Below are 20,090 nucleotides of genomic sequence, written 5' to 3'. Positions count from 1 at the left end.
TTACTTAAAGCTAAGGTAAATAATAAGTAAAACATTTTTCTTAAGTTTTAACCAATGCATTTTAAATATAAAGTAATAAAACTTGAAAAGAACAACTAAAATTGGGGAAATTTCATATTTATTCCACATGTATGTGGAGGTCCTGCATGCCGAGTGCCATAGTGAACATAGAGCGGGTGACATGGGACCTTATTCAGCTGATATTCATTGTCATTTCAAGTCCTTCTACTCAATTAACCTTTTCCCTGTACCTCGCCTGTACACAGAATGGGAAGCTATCTAAAGGCCTGTGATATTTTGCACGCTCTGTATGTTTGCAATTGATGAAAGTTTTAGTTTTTGGACTTCAGCAGTTTGTGCAGACAGGTGCAAGTGAGTTTGTATATGTTGGCAGTTTATTAATCTGTGTTAAATATGTTACGTTTCTGACCATGGCTGATTTGGAAAGAACTGGTTTCTTAATGCTTTCATTGGGTGGTAGAATATTCAACATGGTGAAACCCCGTCTCTACTTAAAATACAAAAAATTAGTTGGGCACAGTGGTGCATGCCTGTAATCCCAGCTACTCAGGAGGCTGAGGCAGGAGAATTGCCTGAACCCAGGAGGCGGAGGTTGCGGTGAGCCGAGATCGCGCCATTGCACTCCAGCCTGGGTAACAAGAGCGAAACTCCGTCTCAAAAAGAAAAAAAAAAGAAAAACAAAGATACTTAAAGAGACTTTTATGAATATTTGTTTTCAATATTTGTTGAGTACTTCCTGTGTATTAGGGCGATGCTAGAGTCTTAACATTCATTACCTCATTTGACATTTAAAAGAACTGCATAGTGTAGATGGGGAAATTGTCCATAGAGCGGTTATATTTGTAAGTTGTGGATTAGAGATTCAAGCTCACATCTGTTTGCTCCTAGAACCCATGTTTTCTTTACTGTACTAGTATTTCAGATGTGGATTTTATGAACTATAACATATTATTTTCTTAAAATGGGAGAATAATATAGGTTTGTTCCCCCCTTTTAATGGAATATATCTGAAAGTACTGACTTGATAGCAGGGGACATAGTAAAATCATAAAACCCACCCCCAAGATAATTGTTTTCTAATATTAACATGGGGAAGGAGAAAATTCTCACCCAGGGACAATTTTAAGAATAACTTAGTTTGAAAGGTATAGACATATAGTTATAAATACTTAAATTTTTTAGAGTGGTATTTACCAGCATTATAAATTACCTTAAGAACAGAAGATACCTTTCTTATCGATGATAAGAAAAATATAAAGGCTAATACGAGTTAAAATAAAATAGTATCATCTAGATTTATAGGCGTGGTAACAAAAGCAAAATGTAAAGCAAGCATTGTAGTGAATCTGGGTTTCGGTTGCTGGATCTCCGAGCCCTCCGTACCAATGACAGTCATCTGTCAGCAATGTTTTCTGAATGTTTCTGTGTGCAGGGATCTTTATGAGGTGTTTAACCTCATTTAACCTCATGGTTTACAGCTTGAATTTTAAAAGGCCACAAATAATGGTTGTTCTTTCCTGGAAGACATAGGAAAATTATGTGTTGCATTGTTTTTTCGAACAATAATTTCCTACCGTCTTTATACCTTAGTTCTTCTATCGTATCAATCAGGTAAATAGGAAAAAAATAATTCATATCTGACATTTAGAGAAATCCTCCAAATACTGGGTGGGTCTGGAATTTGCCAATTGCTAGGTTTCTTCTACTTTTCACTTAATGAAACATGCAATAATTAAATTTTCTATCGGTCGTACTAGTGTTAGTAAGATGAAACAGTAAATTAAGTGAGAAATTGCTTTGTCTGTTCAGGGAATACACGCTAAAATTTTACAGCAAAAAATAACTTACCCCCGTCTAGGACTCAAGACCTAAGGAAATGACTCATTTTGTTTTCCTTAAATTGCTGCTGTGGATGAGACCCATATTAAATTTCAATTTGAGGGCTGGGTTTTGGGATGTAACTTTCTCCTAGAATTATTCTAATTGCTTTCTGCCCTATATACTTCCAAAAAGTTTATGTTCCTCCCGTCTTTACTTCATTCTTTCATTCCTCCACCTGCATCTTCTAGGGATTGACCTGCTCCACAGATATTTACGGTCTTCTCTGTTCCACATGCACGTGATAGGACGAGAGCAAATAGGACAAAATCCCTGCCCTCCAGAAACTCAGCTTCTATTCGCCCTTCTGCTCTTTCCTTTCCCACTTCCCCTCCTCTCATCCTTTAGAGTTGCTCGCCTTCCACGGTGGCTGGCATGGTAGTATTGGAATTCCATTCCTCAGAACTTGAATGGACCCCAACAGTGTGTGAGGAGCTGATTCCAAAGGGGCTGCCACTTGAAGTCTTGCATGCTGATTCTCTGCCCTCAGATTTTACAACAAAGTCCCCCAAGATTGTCTTTTGTCATTAGCTCAGCATTGTTTTTTTCCAGGGCAAATATAAAAGACCTATGTAAGAAACACTGCTGCAGATAACATTACCGAGTTCTAGATGCTGTCTTCCTCTCAAGGTTCTTTTTGTTTTTTAATTATACTTCTGGGGTACATGTGCAGAACGTGCAGGTTTGTTACATGGGTATACACGTGCCATGGTGATATGCTGCACCTATCAACCCGTCATCTACATTAGGTATTTCTCAAATTTTAAATAAAGGAAGCAAATTGGTATTTCAACCTCTGAAGTCAACCGATATTCTTAAGAAAAGCCACTTAAAATATTAAGAATCATGTATTTTGGTGACTTTCTAGACCTTACTTGCAGTTTTCCTAGTAAACTACAGTATGGTAGTGTGGTGTAGAATATGATTTCTATGTAGCTTCAGGGGTTTAAACTATCATTTGATCCTGGTGGATATTATTAACATTTTAAATTAGAGGTTTGCTTTCCTTGTTTTAGGCCTTTTAATTTATAGTATCGGTTTTCTTCTGGGACATAACTATTTGCCACACCTGGTCAGATCTCCGAGGAAACGGTGAAATGGGAAAGGGAATATTGAAGAGTTATGGGTTTCATATTTTGGGCAAAGGGGAGGGAGGACATTTTAACATTTGGCATCTGAATAAGAATTAATTTTAAAACTAGTTTGGGCCAGATGCGTGGCTAATGCCTATAATCCCAGCACTTTGGGAGGCTGAGGCAGGTGGATCATGAGGTCAGGAGTTCAAGACCAGACTGGCTAACAAGGTGAAACCCTGTATCTATTAAAAAAATACAAAAATTAGCTGGGCATGGTGGCTAGTGCCTGTAAGCCCAGCTACTTGGGAGGCTGAGGCAGGAGAATTGCTTGAACTAGGACCAGGGAGGTGGAGGTTGCAGTGAGCTGAGATTGCGCCACTGCACTCCAGCCTGGGCTATAGAACGAAACTCCATCTCAAAAAAAAAATCCCACAAAAACTAGTTTTATTTGTGCAGTAATTTAATAGAAGCATGTACTGTCTCATTCTTCTTCTGCAATATTATCTGATTCTCATTACATTATTAACCTGAAGGAGGAGGTTGAGGCACAGAATATAATTTTTAAAAGTTTACTTGAGCCAGGGTGAGGGCAGCAGCCTGGAAGACAGACCTGGGTAATACTGGATATGAGTTTTGTTCAGCCTTTGTTAGAAGCAGGTTTTCCAAAGCAAGAACAGGGACAGGGAGTGGGCTGATTCAGCTGTTTGTCAGGAATTCTCCGTGGTTAGAGAAATAAGATTGATTAGTAATTGACTGTACGTTGGTGAATTGTGGGGTATGGGCTATGGTGTCCAGTGTGTAGCCTTCCCGGGTTAACTGCTGGTGGCAGCAGTCGGTCTAGAGTCCACATAGCAAGCGGCTTCAAGAGCTGATTACTTAGCTCATGGGGGGAAGTAGGATGTGACTTCTGCCTCATTCTCATGCCTCTGTGGGGCTGATAGTTTATAGCAGGCTCGTATGCCTCAGATACAGTTTCTTTTCTTACTATGTTTTATGATTAAGTTCCTTTATTAGTTTCTGATGGCTGCTCTAACAAATGCCACAAACTTAGTGGCTTAAAACAACAGAAGTGCATTCTCTCATCATTCCGGAGCAGTCTGGAATCAGGGCACTGGCAGGGCTGCACGCCCTCCAGAAGCTCGAAGGGAGAGTCCAGGCATTCCTTGGCTTGTGGCAGCATCATTCCATTCTCTGCCTCTATTTTCACATCCCCTTCTCCTCTGTGCACTTCTCTCTCAAAAATTCCTCTTAAAAGGATATACATGATTGCATATAGGGCCCCTCAGATTATCAAGGATCATTTCCTTAAAGTCAATGGACTGTAATTGCTAATCATACCTACTAAATATCTTCATGGCAACCCCTTGATGAGTGTTTGAATGAGTAACTGGGAATATTAGACTAGTCAAGTTCCCACATAAAACCGGTCATCACCCCCGTAAACTTGGCACTCATGTACTTCTCCTTAAACTGTGACTAATCTCCAAATAAAGGCAACTACAGAGTCATACTTCCATGGGACATGATGCAGCTATCTTTCTTACAACCAAAAATGTGTTAACCCTTTCCCGAGAGGATGCAGAAGTTCCTGGTTGGTGATCACTACTTTCCTTAACATCCTGAAACTTATATACTATGATGTAAAGTTAACTGTTATTTATACATCTTATGTTAGATGATAAGGGATAAGAGCAGGAAGAATGCAAAGATAATTGCTTAAAAATTTATACACCCACATACTCATAACAAAATGAGAAATATTCATAACCATTACAGCCCTTGTTTCTGAAACTGACTGCCTGGTCCTAACTGGTATGTGTAGCTACTTTTTCTGTTACTCAGTCTGTATTCCCTTTGCCCTCTGGGAGCACCACAGCCTGCTGGTCAGGGTTGTTTGCCTGTAGGGTGATTTCTGAGGGGCCTGGGTCATTAACAGTCCTGCCTGAATGGGGTTGTTGGTTTTCCATTGACTTCAGTCACAGGGCATGGTGGCAGATGCCCTAAGGGGTATTCTGCATTCCAGACATACTCTTCCTAACCTCCTTTGTGTAACTGAAAAGCAACCAAGTGTCCAGGTGGTTGATTAGGACAAGGGGCCAAACCAAAAGAAATAAGTAAGCCTTTGTTCACTTCCTGGAACAGTATAAGCAAGAGGCACAAAATGGTGCTGACTCCTCAGAGGTGCTGGCCGCACCTTCAGAATGGCAGCGGGTGAGAGTCAGGTGGATCCGCTCAGATGAGGGGTACCTTTCACTGCTGGGAAGTCCCAAACAAAAGGCTCCTGCTTCTTTATGAGCCTTTGGCTGGGGGAAGGGCTAGGTATGGGAAAGTACTGAATCACAGGGGAGAAAAGTACCTCCTCTGGGCCCCAAGTAAAAAGGCTGCTGAATGTAGGTGCCTGGACAAGGAAGGAAGGTGTGTGTATGAGCACGGCTGGCCCAGGGGTCAGGGAAGCGTGAGTCCTCAACTGCAACTCCTTCTGGAAAACTGCAGGGCACTGACTGTGCATGGTGGGCTCAGCTTTTCTCCATGAGGGCTGCCAGGCACAACTTTGTAACTGCTTATATTGGACCTGAAAGATCACACAGAGGATTTGGGCCTGGAACCAGACTACGCGATAGTAGCGGCTCCACTTCCTCTTGGCGGTGAGGACCAGTCACCCCAGCCAGTACTTTGCCTATTGGTTTAGAGGTGTGAGGAGCCCAAATGGCTGGGTGGCAGTCTCACCTTCCAGTTCAGTAGAGCCATTGTGTCTTCTGGTAGAAACATTCCTCCCTTTGAAGCTAAGGACCAGCAGAGCCTAAGGTTGTGGGAACAGGAAGTGAACATTTTAGTGGTAAATCACCAGGAATAATATTAAGGGGTGTCATTCCTATTCCTCCCTATCCTTGATTCCTGGACCCATGAATCCTGGCTGTGGGAGAAACAGTATCATATATTAGATACCAGTTTAGGACGTAAACAGTCTCCCACAGGACATTGCCCCAGCCCTGCAAGATAACTCACCTACCTGCTACTGAGACTTCAAATACCATTCTTCTTTTCTGTCAAACCAGCTGCTTCAGGAAATGGTGACGTGGTTTGAACAGTGAATTCCATGATCGTGGGTCCATTGTCATACCTCGTTTGCTGTGAAGTAAGTGCCTTGATTAGAAGGAATGCTGTGTAGAATAGCTTGAATAGTTTGAAGTGGTATCATTTCAGGCCTACTTGGATAATACAGGGTAGACGCCTCCTCTCCAGATACTTAACTATATTCTCATCTTTCGCCATAAGGCAATATTCTACAGGTTCCAGGGACTTGATGTGGGTATCTTTTGGGAAGCCATTTTTGGCCTCCTAGACTGTCTGTTTTACTTGTAAACTTTGGAGAAGCAGTAAGACAGAAGAGATGGTAGAGAATACACATTAAACCGTATCTGTAGGCGCATTAATTTGTTTTGAAACATAGCTCAGGTACACGTTTGCTATGTGAAGTCTGGCAAGTGACCTCACTTCTTACTCCTCTTACCTCTTCTGTAAAGTCAGGACAGTAAGAATAATTTATCTGGATTATTTTGAAGATCAAATGACTTAGTACATGGAAAATGATGAGTATAATGCCTGGCACACAGTAGGCACACAGTAGGCATTCAGTAGGCACACAGTTGGCACACAGTAGGCACTCAGGTAGGCACACAGTAGGCACTCAGGCACACAGTAGGCATTCAGTAGGCACACAGAAGGCACACAGTAGGCACTCAGTAGGCACACAGTAGGCACTCAGCAAATTCAGACTAATCCTGTCCCAAGCAGCTGGCTCAGAAAAGCTTTGCATCGATCATGCCACTGTGGAGGCTGGTACTTGGTGGTTCACACATATGGATGTATTTTGCTTGTATTTACAAAAATGTTGTTAATTTGCCACACAAGTTACTGGTAAGATACACAGGAAAACATACTTGTGTGTATTTGGGGGAGAAGTCTGGTGGGAATGAGACTTCTCAATATATATTTTTTATATAGTTTTAATCTTTGAATGTGTAACAATTTGAAAAGGACAGCTAAATGAAGAACTTCAGGAGATGAAAGTTCATAAATAGAGGGCCATCTATACTTGTCATGACTGAAAAACAAGCCAATAAAAATCCCCAGAGAGTAAAAGTGTTTTGGTTTTTTATCTGTTTCAGTGACTCTGGAATCCGTGTTATTTCTTTTGGTATATAGTTATTTTTTTCCTTTGAGTTGAGTGTAATTTTTATATTCAGTATTTTTTCTGAGCAATCTTCCACTTAAATTTCACTGGTTGTTTTCATTTTGCATTTAAACATAGGTAGATGTATTTTATTTAGACTTGATCATTAGATCATTTGATGTGAGCAACTGTACCTTGGAAACATGTACTCAATTTGAAATAGTCCTTTGTTATTAAATTGACACGGAAACCGTATGCTTGTCATGATTGAAAACATAGCCTTCTGTATACTTATGCTCTCACTGTAGTTTTTATTTTTCCATTGTTTGTGTTTTCTTACTCCTGCATTAACTATAAATTAATGCTTTTGTTACAGTTCACTCACTGACTTTTGATTATTGAGCCCTGTATTTCCACATACCTCATCAAGCTCCATAGTGACTACTCAAAACAGCCTACATAGAGAAATGTACTGTTATGATGCATATCTGCCTTCATATATTAGCACTTTACTTCTGTACACAGCTATATATTTTTGAAAACAAAAACAAGAACAAAAAGTTTGTTTAAGCTTCATAAACGCCCTGGAAAATAGATGGGTCAGGCATAACTAGTGTTGTTTATCTTCATCTGTTCTTATTGTCTATCTGCTTATGGAAAAGGCAGGGACCATGTTTTTGTCATGCTTAGATTTCTAAAATCCAGCATGTTTTGGGTGTTCAAAAATAGTTACTGAATGTACAAATAAGCATATGGTTGGATAAAGAGATAAGGAAAATCACTAAAATCACATTTGGTGGCAAGTTTATGTGGAAAGTCAATGAAATAAAGCTAGAAACCCTGTTGTTAGACTTCGAGTCCATATGCTCCCCTCAGAACAACTGACTCTGCTTTACATATGAGATCAGTTTAGGGCTGCTCACATCCTTTGTGCCAAACAGAACATATTAGTCCCCAGCCCAGTAAGATTTAGCACTTTTGTCTGCCAGAATAAAGCAAAATTCTCAAACTTTAAAAGCCTCAGAAACACATGATGAGAAATTGTTTTGTTCTGTTTATCATACTTTTAAGCAAAATGCTTATGCTTATTGGTCTTAGTGAGTTCGGGTTGCTTCAACAAGTACCTCAGACTGGCTGACTTTTAAACCTTTATTTCTCACAGTTCCAGGGGCTGGGAAGGCAGAGATCATGGTGCTGGCTGTTGTAGTTCCTGGGGAGTGCCCTCTCCCTGGTTGTCAGATGGCTGCCTTCTTGCAAGAGAAATGTTTTGAGAGACAGATCCTCTCTCATTTCTTATAAGGCCACTAATCTCTCTGAGCTTTTGTGAGGGTACTGACCCCGTCAAGGAGGGCTCCACCCTCATGACCTAATTGCCTCCCAAGGACCCCGCCTCCAAATACCACTGTACTGGGGATCAGGGCTTCAGCATATGAACTTTTTGGGAAACATTCTGTCCATGGCACCATTCTTCTGCTCTTCTTTGCATTCCTGTCTTCTCATGCTGTCATCTCTGGAAATTCCAGACCACTTACTTGCTTGCTTAATTTCTTCTCATTAAGGCTCAGCTTAGGTGTCATTTCCAGAAAACATACCTGACCCATTCTTCCCATGACTCTCTCCTGACCCCAAGTATTGGGTTCATTTATTCAAACATTCATTAATTTAAATATTTATTGAGCCACCTACTGTTGACCAGGTGCTATTCTAGATGCTTGTGATGCATCAGTGAACAAAACAGAAGAGCCCTGTCTTTGTGAATTAATATATTTGAGTAAAAGAAATAGCCAATAAATAAAAGTAAATTATGTAGGATGTTTGAAAGGTTAGAGTGCCACAGGCAAAATGATGTAGAACAGAGTGAGGAGGAGGATCAGAAGTTGGGACAGTGGGATCTGGGAGACAACAATATTAAATACCATGTAGCTCTCATTTGAGACAGAGACATTTTGAACAATAGCTTGCAGGAGTTGTGATGTAGACACCTGAAGAAAGAAGATTATTCCAGGCAAAGGCACAAGCCAGGAAGAAGGCCAGGATGTGGATGCCTATCTAGTTTGTTCAAGGTCAAAGAGGTCATGAGGAACAGGCCTGTGTAAGGACTTTGACTTTATCATGTGAGATGATGGGATGTTGGAGGGTTTTGAGCAGAGCAGCAACTTGATCTACCTTATGTTTTGACAGGGTGCTATATTGAGACCAGACTATAGATGCATGCAAGTTAACCAGTTAGAAAGCTATTGCAGTTAGCCAGATAAAGGATGATAGTGGCTTGAATTGAGAGTGTTGACTCTTGGGAAGTTGACACATGATTAGGTTTTGGATGAATTTTGAAGTTTGCAAAAACAGGACTGCTTAATGGTATGGATGTGAGGTATGTGAAGACTTGAATCCTCCCTGTGATGCTCCCTAATTTTGTGAATGTAACTGGTCACCTAGTCTTGTCAGTATATCATTTAGTTATCATTTTATTCTACTACTGTTTCTCAACTGCTGCAGTAGCTGACTAATGGGCATTCCTAGCTTCAATCAGTTCTTTCTATGGGAGTAAAGAGCATTCTAAAATACAAATCTGCTTATATCATTCTCAAGATTAAATCCTGCAAGTTTTCATCCACCTACAAATAAAAGTCTGAAGTCCTTAGCATGGCATGCAGTATCTTTATACTGCTTTTGCTTACCCTGAGCACCTCTTCTTCACCTCTTTCACATGCCTTTTATCATCCATAACTTTTGAATTTCCTAAAAGGTTGATGCTTCATGCCTTCTTGAGACAGTATGTGCTGTTCCTTCTGTCTTGGATGCCCTTCCCATCTTGTCTGTTAGTGGATTACAAGGCTAAATTTGGATGTCTGTTTGTCTCTGAGAAACTTCTCTGACTTTAGTGTCTCACCTAGTCTGTTGCTTTTCTTCTTTTTCCTATAGACCTCATGTACGGTTCTCCTTATCCCATTGTTTTGTAGCTGTTTGTGGTTCTTTTTCCTATAGACCTCATGTACGGTTCTCCTTATCCCATTGTTTTGTAGCTGTTTGTGGTCTGTCTTCACTTAAAGGAAGCAGCAGTGGTTTTATTTGACCATTATTTAGCAGAGGTCCAGTACATACATCATGGAATTTTGGGTAGTTGAGACACTAAGAAAGAAATGGTTAGAAATAAATTGGAGAGACTGACTTTATATTATGCCATGTAAGGAAAAAAACAGAAAAAGAGTTTGGCAGCCAAAAAGGGCAAATGCATTTAGTAGCAAAGAGTTGAGGTGTAGGTATGGGTTTTAGCGAGGTCTTGAGGACCACAGGAATGGGGAGAGTAGAGAGAGATGGAGGTTGTTTGGGGTCAGATGGCGGAGGTGCTTCTGTACTCTGTTTTGCATCTTTGTTTTGGAACAGTGAGGGCATGATCCAATTTTTAAAAATAAAAATCTGAAACAGACTGTTGTTCTTTCGGTTAAAGTGGACTTTGCCCGTATCATGTTGTTTCATTCCGTTGTAGCGTTTACAAAAGGGAATCTATAACAGTCAGCAGTAATTCCGGATTCTTGCAGGGAGGGTAGGTTCCAGGGGGAGGAGTGAGAAGTTTTCCCTTACAAAGTCTTGACTTACTCTGTCATTAAAAAATAAAATACAGACAAAATAAAAGAAAATAAAAATACAAAAGCTCTTGACAGTGCAACGATCGGGAGAAGAAAAGCTGCTGTCTGTTGAACTAAAAGAGATGCTGGACTTCCGGTGTCGCTGAGCACCCAGGCGATTCGGCCCGCAACTGGGACCCACGTCTTTACCGGAAGTCCGTCGGGATGGAATGAAGGGAACTTCCTGTTGTACCGAGCTCAAGGTTGCGGCTCACCTGACGGGCGCTCCTGGTTCCTGTCTTCAGCCAGGGTGAGGAGAGGCCCGTGGAGACGGCGCAGAGATGCCCCGCTGCAAGGAACGGCGGGGCCAATGTTTAGAGAGTTTCCCGGGTTTCTCTGTTTTTCTGTATCTTTTGTTGCGTCCTGTAGCTGCTGGACTCGGATCTTGGGCCTCCCCACCTGTAGGAAGTTTCCCACCAGTCCCAGGAAGCCCAAGCTGGAATCAGGCAGGCGGCGTTTCCGGGTGGGCATGACGTCACCGGAAGTGCCTGTGACCAGTGGTCGCGTACCACTTTAGCTGGAGATGCTGGGTGCTGAGGGTCTCTCTAGTCCAGTGTTGAAGTGGATAGCAGGGGGCCCACGAGTGAGGAGCTCCTAGTGAGGGGACCTGGGGCAGATGTGTGCCTCAAGTAGACTCCAGAATCGTGAGTGTAAAGCCCGTTGGCAGCTCCTTGGCTTGGCACCCAGAAATGGGGGTCGCCTCTGCCCTTAGGGGCGTGGGGCCTTTACAGCCTGTTCAGCAGCTGCCTGGTCTCCAGCTCCCTGCTGTGCTGAAGCCCTAGAAGCCCTAGCTGAGTTTCTTGAGCATGGAGTGTTGAATGCTGCTCCTGAAAGGTCTTGGAATGCCAGCAGCGCATAGCGCTGGTCACAGACTTTTGGGCACAAGGATCAGTCCCCATCTCCCAGGATAGTACTTCTGAGAGTAAAGTACTGTGAAGAAAGATTTATCAGGAGGCCTGAAACCAGAAAGGTGAGTTGGTGAGAAGACTGTGCACTGGCGCATGGGGCTATTCAGTTAGAGCATCTTTTGGCTGCAAGTAAGAGAAACCCTGCTTCAGATTACTTAAACAATAAGGAAAATTTGCATCATAAAACAAGAGGCTCAGAGAAAGGGCAACTCCAGGACTGCTGGATTCAGTTACTCACATCCTCCAGGTCCGCATCTTGACCCTTCCCACTTTGCTAATGGACTTTGTTTTGATGGTGGCAAGATCAGCTCTTTGGCTGTAGGCCTGGTATGCACATTGGAAGAGGAGTGGACTTTTCTGTGCGGGAGTTAAATTAACGATTTTCAGGAAAAGTGTATTTCCATGACTGATTTAGTGGATCAGGATTTATGCTGAGCTGGAGATGGTGACCTTCCCTGAGAGGGGAAGATGATGGTCCTCTGAACAAAGGCAATAGCAGTGGAAGGAAGAAGGCTTGAAGGAAGCAGAAACACTGTGAAGGTACTATGGACAGAAGTCAGTGATTTGCCTTTAGGGATTGAAGAAGAGGGTGGGTTGGAGGATGACTAGGATATTTACTTGAGGTGATTAAGAGGAGGATGATGTCACTTTAAAGAGATGGGATATGAAAGAGGGAGGAGAAGAGGGAGAAGATTCATGTAGGTTAAGGGATAGCCATGCTGAGAATTATCTGTTAGTTACTTGATTTTTTTGTTTTGTTTTTGTTTAGAAGCTAATGGTATAGATATAGAAGTCATCCACAGAGATGTTACAGTTGAAGAGATGGGGGTAGAGAAGACTTTGAAGGAAAAGAATGTAGAATGAGGATAGAAGAGAGAAAATCCCCACATGTAACAGGTGAGTGGAGGACACTAAGCCAGCAAAAGAAATTTAGAAGGGACATTCAGATAGACAGGAAGCAAACTAGTACTCTGTAGCTCTGTTTTGATCTGCCAATTCATTAAAATTATCGATTGATGAAAACTTTGTTTTATTTACACCTTGACTCTTTTTGATGCCAACATTCAGTCAAGCCCTACAGTACCGTTGACAGGGTTTCAGTGCATCAAGAAGTTTACAGTGTTTTATACTGGATGGGTTAGTTCTAATGGCTTTGGAGGACTCTGTGATGTTCTAGCTGGCTGAGTTTTTTCTTTATTTTTCATAGGGTGGTTGGTCTGTTTAATTACATATTTGCTTTAAGCAAATTGAATATTGGCTAAATGACCTGCTTTGCTATATGATGTAGGAGAAATGTCTCAAAAACTAAGGGATTGGTTAATAATATCTGATACTACTGAGACCAAGGGAGATGAAGAGTGAGATAAAGATAGTTAGCAATTTGGAAAGCTGGTTTAACCAAAAAATGATTTGAGTGCAGTTATGGGGAATGATATCACTGGATGATTAATAAGGCATGAATTAGAATTAAGGACATTAAAGTAAGCACTGGACTACTCTTTCGACTTTGATGGTGAGATAAAAATAGAAGGTGTGTTGGGTTTACCAGGTGCGAAGGATGTTTTGTTGTTGTTGATCATGTTTCAGGATTGGTGGACGTGTGAGTATCTTAGAAATCCATTAAAAGGTGATGAGGAGCATTTGAAGACATGAGACGTGAAGGGGAAATAACTGAGTGAGGAAGGAAAAGAAGGAATCGAGAAAAATGAGAGCCAGCTGAGTTAAGAGAGAAGCTAGAAGGTGGGCAGAGGTTCAGAGAAACACTGGAGAGGAAAAGGAAAGGATCTCCTCAGTAGCAAAAAGGCTGGGTCATACATCATGCTGCGTCTGGATGCTTAGGAGTAATGGAACAGTCTTGGTGGGATCAGTATAGGGAACCATCTAGGAGACAGAAAAGAACTGGCACGACTGCATTTTTCTCTAACCCATTAGAAAAGGAGGGCACAAAACTCGAATGATTGGGTTTACCTAGTGTTGGGTGGGACAAAGCAGAGTTCTGTGGTGCTTGCTGAGGTGTTATTGCAACAATTGCCAAAGGTTTTGAAACCCAATAAGGAGGCAAAGTGAATCCAAATGGCAGAGAAACAAAACAAACAGGGACCACAGTGTGCTGTTGAGCGTAATACCTCACTCAAAAGAATGAAAGGAAGAATGAAGTATAAGGATAGGATGGTGTCCTCAGAGAGGGGAATTCCATCACAGGAGAGAGTGGACAGTTTTTCTACTTATTCCTGGTTTATAATGGCACGACCTCTAATCCACATAGAGGAGTCTCAAGCTGCAAATTAATCATATCCTATTTTAACTAGTAAACTTGAGGGAACAATGAACAATTTTAATGTAATATCAGAAATCTATTGTTTTATTAGCTGTAAAACCAGGATGACAGTTCATGAGGTGTATTAGCTTGAGATAGTTGTAAACCAGGTTATAAATGTACTCTCATTTTTAATAGAGAGCTTTTTAATGTACAGTTTGAGCTGAGACTGATAAGTAAAACTCTTACTTTATTATTCAGAATGTAAGTGTTGATTACATTGACAAGATCAGTTTTTAAATAGCAGGTGTGACGTTTCTCTGAATAATTAAAAGTTATTTTAAAATGATTCTTAAGTCAGCCTTCATCCCGGGGATGCAAGGATGGTTCAACATACGCAAGTTTATAAACATAATACACCACATAAACAGAACCAAAGACAAAAACCACATGATTATCTCAACAGATGCAGAGAAGGCCTTAGACAAAATTCAACAGCCCTTTATGCTAAAAACTCTCAATAAACTAGGTATCAACAGAACATATCTCAAAATAATGAAAGCTATTCATGACAAACCCACAGCCAATATCATACTGAATGGGCAAAACTGGAAGCATTCCCTTTGAAATCTGGCACTAGACAATATAGTATTGGAAATTCTAGCTAGAGCTAGAGCAGTCAGGTAAGAAAAAGAAATAAAGGATATTGAATTAGGAAAGGAGGAAGTCAAATTGTCTCTATTTGCAGACGACATGATTGTGTATTTTGAAGACCCCATTGTCTCAGCCCAGAATCTCCTTAAACTGATAAGTAATTTCAGCAAAGTCTTAGGATACAAAATCAATGTGCAGAAATCACTAGAATTCCTATACACCAATAACAGACTTAAAGAGAGCCAAATCAAGAACGAACTACCATTCACAATTGCTCCAAAGAGAATAAAATACCTCGGGATACAACTAACAAAGAATGTAAAGGACCTCTGCAAGGAGAACTAACAAGCCACCGCTCAAGGAAGTAAGAGAGGACACAAACATATTCCATGCTCATAGTTAGGAAGAATCAACATTGTGAAAATGGCCATACTTCCCAAAGTAATTTATAGATTCAATGCTGTCCCCATCAAGCTACCTATGACCATCTTCACAGAATTGGAATAAACCACCTTAAACTTCATATGGAACCAAAATATAGCCTGCATAGCCAAGACAATTCTAAGCAAAAAGAACAAAGCTGGAGGCATCACACTACCTGACTTCAAACAATACTACAAGGCTACAGTAATCAAAACAGTATGGTACTGATACCAAAACAGAGACATAGACTAATGGAACAGGACTGAGGACTCGGTGGCAATGCTACACATCTAAAACCATCTGATCTTTGACAAACCTGGCAAAAACAAGCAATGGGGAAAGGATTCCTTGTTTAATAAATGGTGTTGGGAAAACTGGCTAGCCATGTGCAGAAAGCAGAAACTGGACCCCTTCCTGACACCTTACACTAAAATTAACTCCAGGTGGATTAAAGACTTAAACGTAAGACTTAACACCTTAAAAACCCTAGAACAAAACCTAGGCAAAACCATTCAGAACATCAGCATGGACAAGGACTTCATGACTAAAACACCAAAAGCATTGGCAACAAACGCCAAAATAGACAAATGGGATCTAATTAAACTCCACAGCTTCTGCACAGCAAAGGAAACAATCATTAGAGTGAACCGGCAGCCAACAGAATGGGAAAAAATTTTTGCAGTCTACCCATCTGACAAAGGGCTAATATCCAGAATCTACAAAAAACTAAAAGAAATTTACAAGAAAAAAACAAACCATTCAAAAATGGCCAAAGGATATGAACAGATACTTTTCAAAAGAAGACATTTATAAGGCAAACAAACATATGAAAAAATGCTCATCATCCCTGATCATTAGAGAAATGCAAATCAAAACCACATTGAGTTACCATCTATGCCAGTTAGAATGTCAATCATTAAAAAATCTGGAGACAACAGATGCTGGAGAGGATGTGGAGAAATAGGAACACTTTTACACTGCTGGTGGGAGTGTAAATTAGTTCAACCATTGTGGAAGACAGTGTGGCAATTCCTCAAGGATCTAGAAATAGAAATTTCATTTGACCCAGCAATCCCATTACTGGGTATATATCCAAAGGATTATAAATCATTCTATCATAAAGACACATGCTTTATAGTATGTTCATTGTGGCACTGTTTACGATAGCAAAGACCTAGAACCATCCCAAATGCCCATCGATAATAGACTGGGCAAGGAAAATGTGGCACATATACACCATGAATACTATGCAGCCATAAAAAGTGATGAGTTTGTGTCCTTTGTAGTGACATGGATGAATCTGGAAACCATCATTCTCAGCAAACTGACACCAGAGGAGAAAATCAAACACCACATGTTCTCACTCAGTCACACCACTGAAGCCAGGGCTGAAGGATGCAAAGAGGGTTTGTTGAACAATGAGAACACCTGGACACAGGGAGGGGAGCATCACACACTGGAGTCTGTTCGGGGGGCATAGGGGAGGGACAGCAGCGGGTAGGGTGGTTGGGGAGGGATAACATGGGGAGAAATATCAGATATAGGTGATGGGGGGAATGGAGGCAGCAAACCACATTGCCATGTATGTACCTATGCAACAATCCTGCATGATCTGCACATGTACCCCAGAACCTAAAGTGCAATAATATGTATATAATAATAATAAATAATAAATAATCATTTATAATATAATATAATTATATAATAATATTAAATAAATAATTATAATATAATTATATAATATAATAAATATATGTATACATATATACATGATTTTTAAGTCAAGGATAGGCTTTTTTGAAAATTAATTTTGAGGTGAAATAGTTTCTGTGAGACAGTTTCTGTCTTTAGCAAACTCTCTTTGCATCCTTCAGCCCTGGCTTCAGTGGTGTGACTGAGCTCCACTCGCCTGAGTGGGTGGGACTTTCTCCTCTTTCTCGAGATTACAGTTGCAAATGTTGACCCACATGTGAAAGCAGTTAACCTATTTCCAATCCCCAAACACCATTTTTAGTAGTGTTAATATAAGAGGTACACAAACATTTTCTAAAAAATTGCTTTTTTTTTTGACTCTTCTAAATATAATGTAACAGAATCACTGTTCTGGCACTACAACTTTGACGTTTATTTGCATAAGTAGGAGGGGAAGTGCTTCTCATATACAGCTAGAATACCCCTTTAAAAATCTCACTTTCTCTTAAATTTGAGTTTGAAGGCAGAAGCTTTCATTATTATTAATGCAATATGTTGGATAGTTTGTTTTGTTAATAAGTTGCTAAAACCTGCTTAGCTCCTAACTTTAACCTACAGTCTCACAATTACACACACCTTCCTTCCTCCAGGGTTCACACAGTAATGGCTGAAGTGCCAGGCACTATAAGCTGATAAGATAAGAAGCACATGGCGCATTGCCATAAGCCAGGGGTCCCTACTGGGCCGGCTGACGCACGCAGTCTTCCCCTGATGTCAGAGGGCTGAGAAGTTAACACCTTGGCTCTTTTCCCAAATTTTGTGCCAGAGCAGGGGAAAGACTCTTTGTTTGAAAAGGCAGCTATTGAGGTATTTTTTTTTATTGCTTTTCTTGATTGTAGGCCAGATTCCTGTCTGTTTAAATGTTTTAGTTTTATTTCTGAATTGTTTGGCAGAAATAATGTTTGCTAGCAAAAATACGTTTAATTCATTATACATGATGCTTTATGATCAGTTTGTTGCCACGTAGAAGGCTTTGAATTTGGCATTTTTTGGTGAAAAAATAAGCATGGCAAATTTGATGAAAGGGATGGTTCAATAGGTCTCACACAACCTGTTAAGCGCTCACCAGTATTTGGATAGTGAACGCTGTCTTAATAAACTTATGAGGAGGGGGAAAGCTAAATGTAGACTGGGGTCATATTAGTAATATTTAATGCCTGACAAGCTGTTTATCTCAATTACTTATTGGCATTGGTACTGAAATTTGAAAAATGTTAGATTCATCAGCTGGAACTGTTCCAGACTGGTAGTAATCTGCTGATGCATATGCCAAACTCTCTCTACTGATAAAAATCCAGACACCAGAACATGCTCTACCACCGAATTGTCATCATAGTGAAAAGTCTGAGCAGCACATCATTCTATAAAATGTTGTTAAACTATTTTAAGGGCTCCTTATGAAATCTGAAAGAATGAAGATAACTACAATCCTGTCATTTTATGGCTGCCCTCTTAGAAAGGGCAGCTCGAGGTGCCTGTGTCAGGATGAAAGATCTGAAAATCTAAATAGCCTAGCATATGATACATAGAATTTTTAGACATTAATTACGAGATGAGCTGAGATTATTGATATATACCAAGTTTTGCATTATCATCTAAAGTTGAAAGTTTAACATGCACACTAGTTGAACACTGTGAGAATTGTGGATTACAGTTAGCACTCTACAGAATGGTGAGACACGCTGGAAGTAAAGCTGAGGGGGACTGTTTTTTATTTTGTTTTGTTTTGAGACGGGGTCTCATTTTGTCAGCCAGGCTGGAGTGTAGTGGTATGATCATGGCTCATTGCCGCAGTCTCACTCTCCCTGGGCTCAAGTGATTCTCTGACCTCAGCCTCCAGGGTTTCACTGTGTTGCTCAGACTGGTCTCAAACTCCTGAGGCTCAAACATGCCTCCAGTCTTGGCCTCCCAAAGTGCTGGGACTCTAGGAGTGAGCCACAGCACCCAGCTGAGTGACTATTTAATGTTTACATTTTTGTCATTCAAGGAAGCAAAAATAAAGTGTTTTGGGAATTTAGAAATGCCACTCAATTGTTAAAATGACATTTTTGAATTGAAGTATTTTACAGAAACCACTTTTATAGCCATGCCATATTGTATCTTTTAATGAATGTTTTGTTCACTAGGTATAAACTAATTTTCTTATACTTAAGTGGTAATAATAGCTGACATTTTTTGACTTTTTTTAAAGCAATTTTCATAAATGAGGTATAGATATTATTATCTTTATTTTCCAAATGAGGACATTGAGGCATAGAAATGTTAAGTGACTTACTTCAGTAAATTTTTAATTTCAGTACATGGTAGCGCTAAGAGAACCTTGGCAGTTGTCTTTGGTGATTAGAATTTTATGTTTTAAATTAAATGCTGCCATAGAGATCAGAATAATAATGCCATCTTTCTTCAGCTGCTAAACTTGTTCTCATTAAAGGATTAAGTATTAGGGAAGGAAATTAGAGATTTGGAGATAGTAGGTGACATCCATGAAACTTTCAAGAAAGCAGATGTGCCATGTTTAAATCTTTCTCTGTTATAAAGATAAGCAGCACAGTTCTTCCGTGCTTCACTCCTCTGTGCAGTAAGTTCATGTTAGTAGGGTGTCCTGCTTAGATGCTTATATTTCTACTCATAGCGTTTCTTAGTCACTAGGGACAATTTGGCTCCTAAATGTTAAGAAAGAATTAGCAGCTGTTATAGTGGATGGACAAGATGTTTGACAGCAGCGTGGCAAGCTGGGGGCTGTGTAATGAATGATGTGAAGTAGAACAGCTATAGTGTGAGCAAGTGAATAGAAACTTTTGAAGTATTTCCAGTACAGCTTCAAAATAAATACAGGCCGGTCAGCTGGTACTCAACACTTAGGAATGGGGATTTCTTTTTATAAGCAAAATCGGTTTGCCCAGAGGTAAAGTGTAATGCTTCCAAAGGGTGTCACAATGTGTTAAAATGGCTAAGGTCACAAATTTGAGAACTATATCTTCAAGAATAAAATCTGAGGAGAACTGTGTTAGGAACTCTGGCGTCTCTCACTCAGATAACATTATCCATAGTTGTGATACTGACTTTCAAGCATGGTGAAGCCTCAGTGGTGTGCAATTTCTTGTTCCAGTCTCTTGGCAGGACTTGAAGTCCTAGGTTTCCCAACAGAATTTCATGGTGTGTTCTTCTTCAGTATTTTCATATTTATGAGCAAAGATCTAGTAAAATAAATAATGAAATCAATTTTTTTATGAGCTAAGCAAGGCAGAAGACAGATGTGGTTCCCAAAGACTCAGGTTGCTGTTCTGCTAACAAACAGCCTGAGTCATGATTTATATTGCT

At 40.3% G+C, this 20,090-nt stretch overlaps 1 protein-coding gene and 1 long non-coding RNA gene across 14 annotated transcripts in view; one reads left to right on the top strand and one right to left on the bottom strand.

Annotated features, from left to right (window-relative positions):
- PDE10A (phosphodiesterase 10A) overlaps positions 1–20,090 on the top strand; it is a 684,633-nt gene that overhangs the window by 403,798 nt on the left and 260,745 nt on the right. The window contains exons 1-2 of one of the 13 annotated variants that reach the window (XM_035297769.3): positions 11,272–11,745; positions 12,453–12,580. The exons of 9 other annotated variants lie outside the window; for them this stretch is intronic. In XM_035297769.3, the coding sequence (XP_035153660.1) occupies positions 12,544–12,580 (37 nt within the window). In that variant the 5' untranslated portion in view covers positions 11,272–11,745; positions 12,453–12,543. Of the gene's footprint in view, positions 1–11,271; positions 11,746–12,028; positions 12,224–12,369; positions 12,581–20,090 lie in introns of those variants that run through there. 3 more of the 13 variants (XM_078370445.1, XM_078370443.1, XM_078370442.1) reach the window with 3 other exon arrangements.
- LOC128931862 (uncharacterized) lies at positions 1,305–11,130 on the bottom strand. The gene is made up of 4 exons (XR_008480917.2): positions 10,991–11,130; positions 5,986–6,104; positions 5,703–5,775; positions 1,305–1,538 (listed from the first exon to the last, which is right to left on the bottom strand). It is a non-coding gene; the product is annotated as an uncharacterized LOC128931862 (long non-coding RNA).

This window comes from Callithrix jacchus, chromosome 4 (assembly GCF_049354715.1).
Source record: "Callithrix jacchus isolate 240 chromosome 4, calJac240_pri, whole genome shotgun sequence".
Lineage (NCBI taxonomy): Eukaryota > Metazoa > Chordata > Mammalia > Primates > Cebidae > Callithrix > Callithrix jacchus.
Note: the sequence above shows the minus strand (reverse complement) of the source record. Positions and strands in the feature narration are given on the sequence as shown.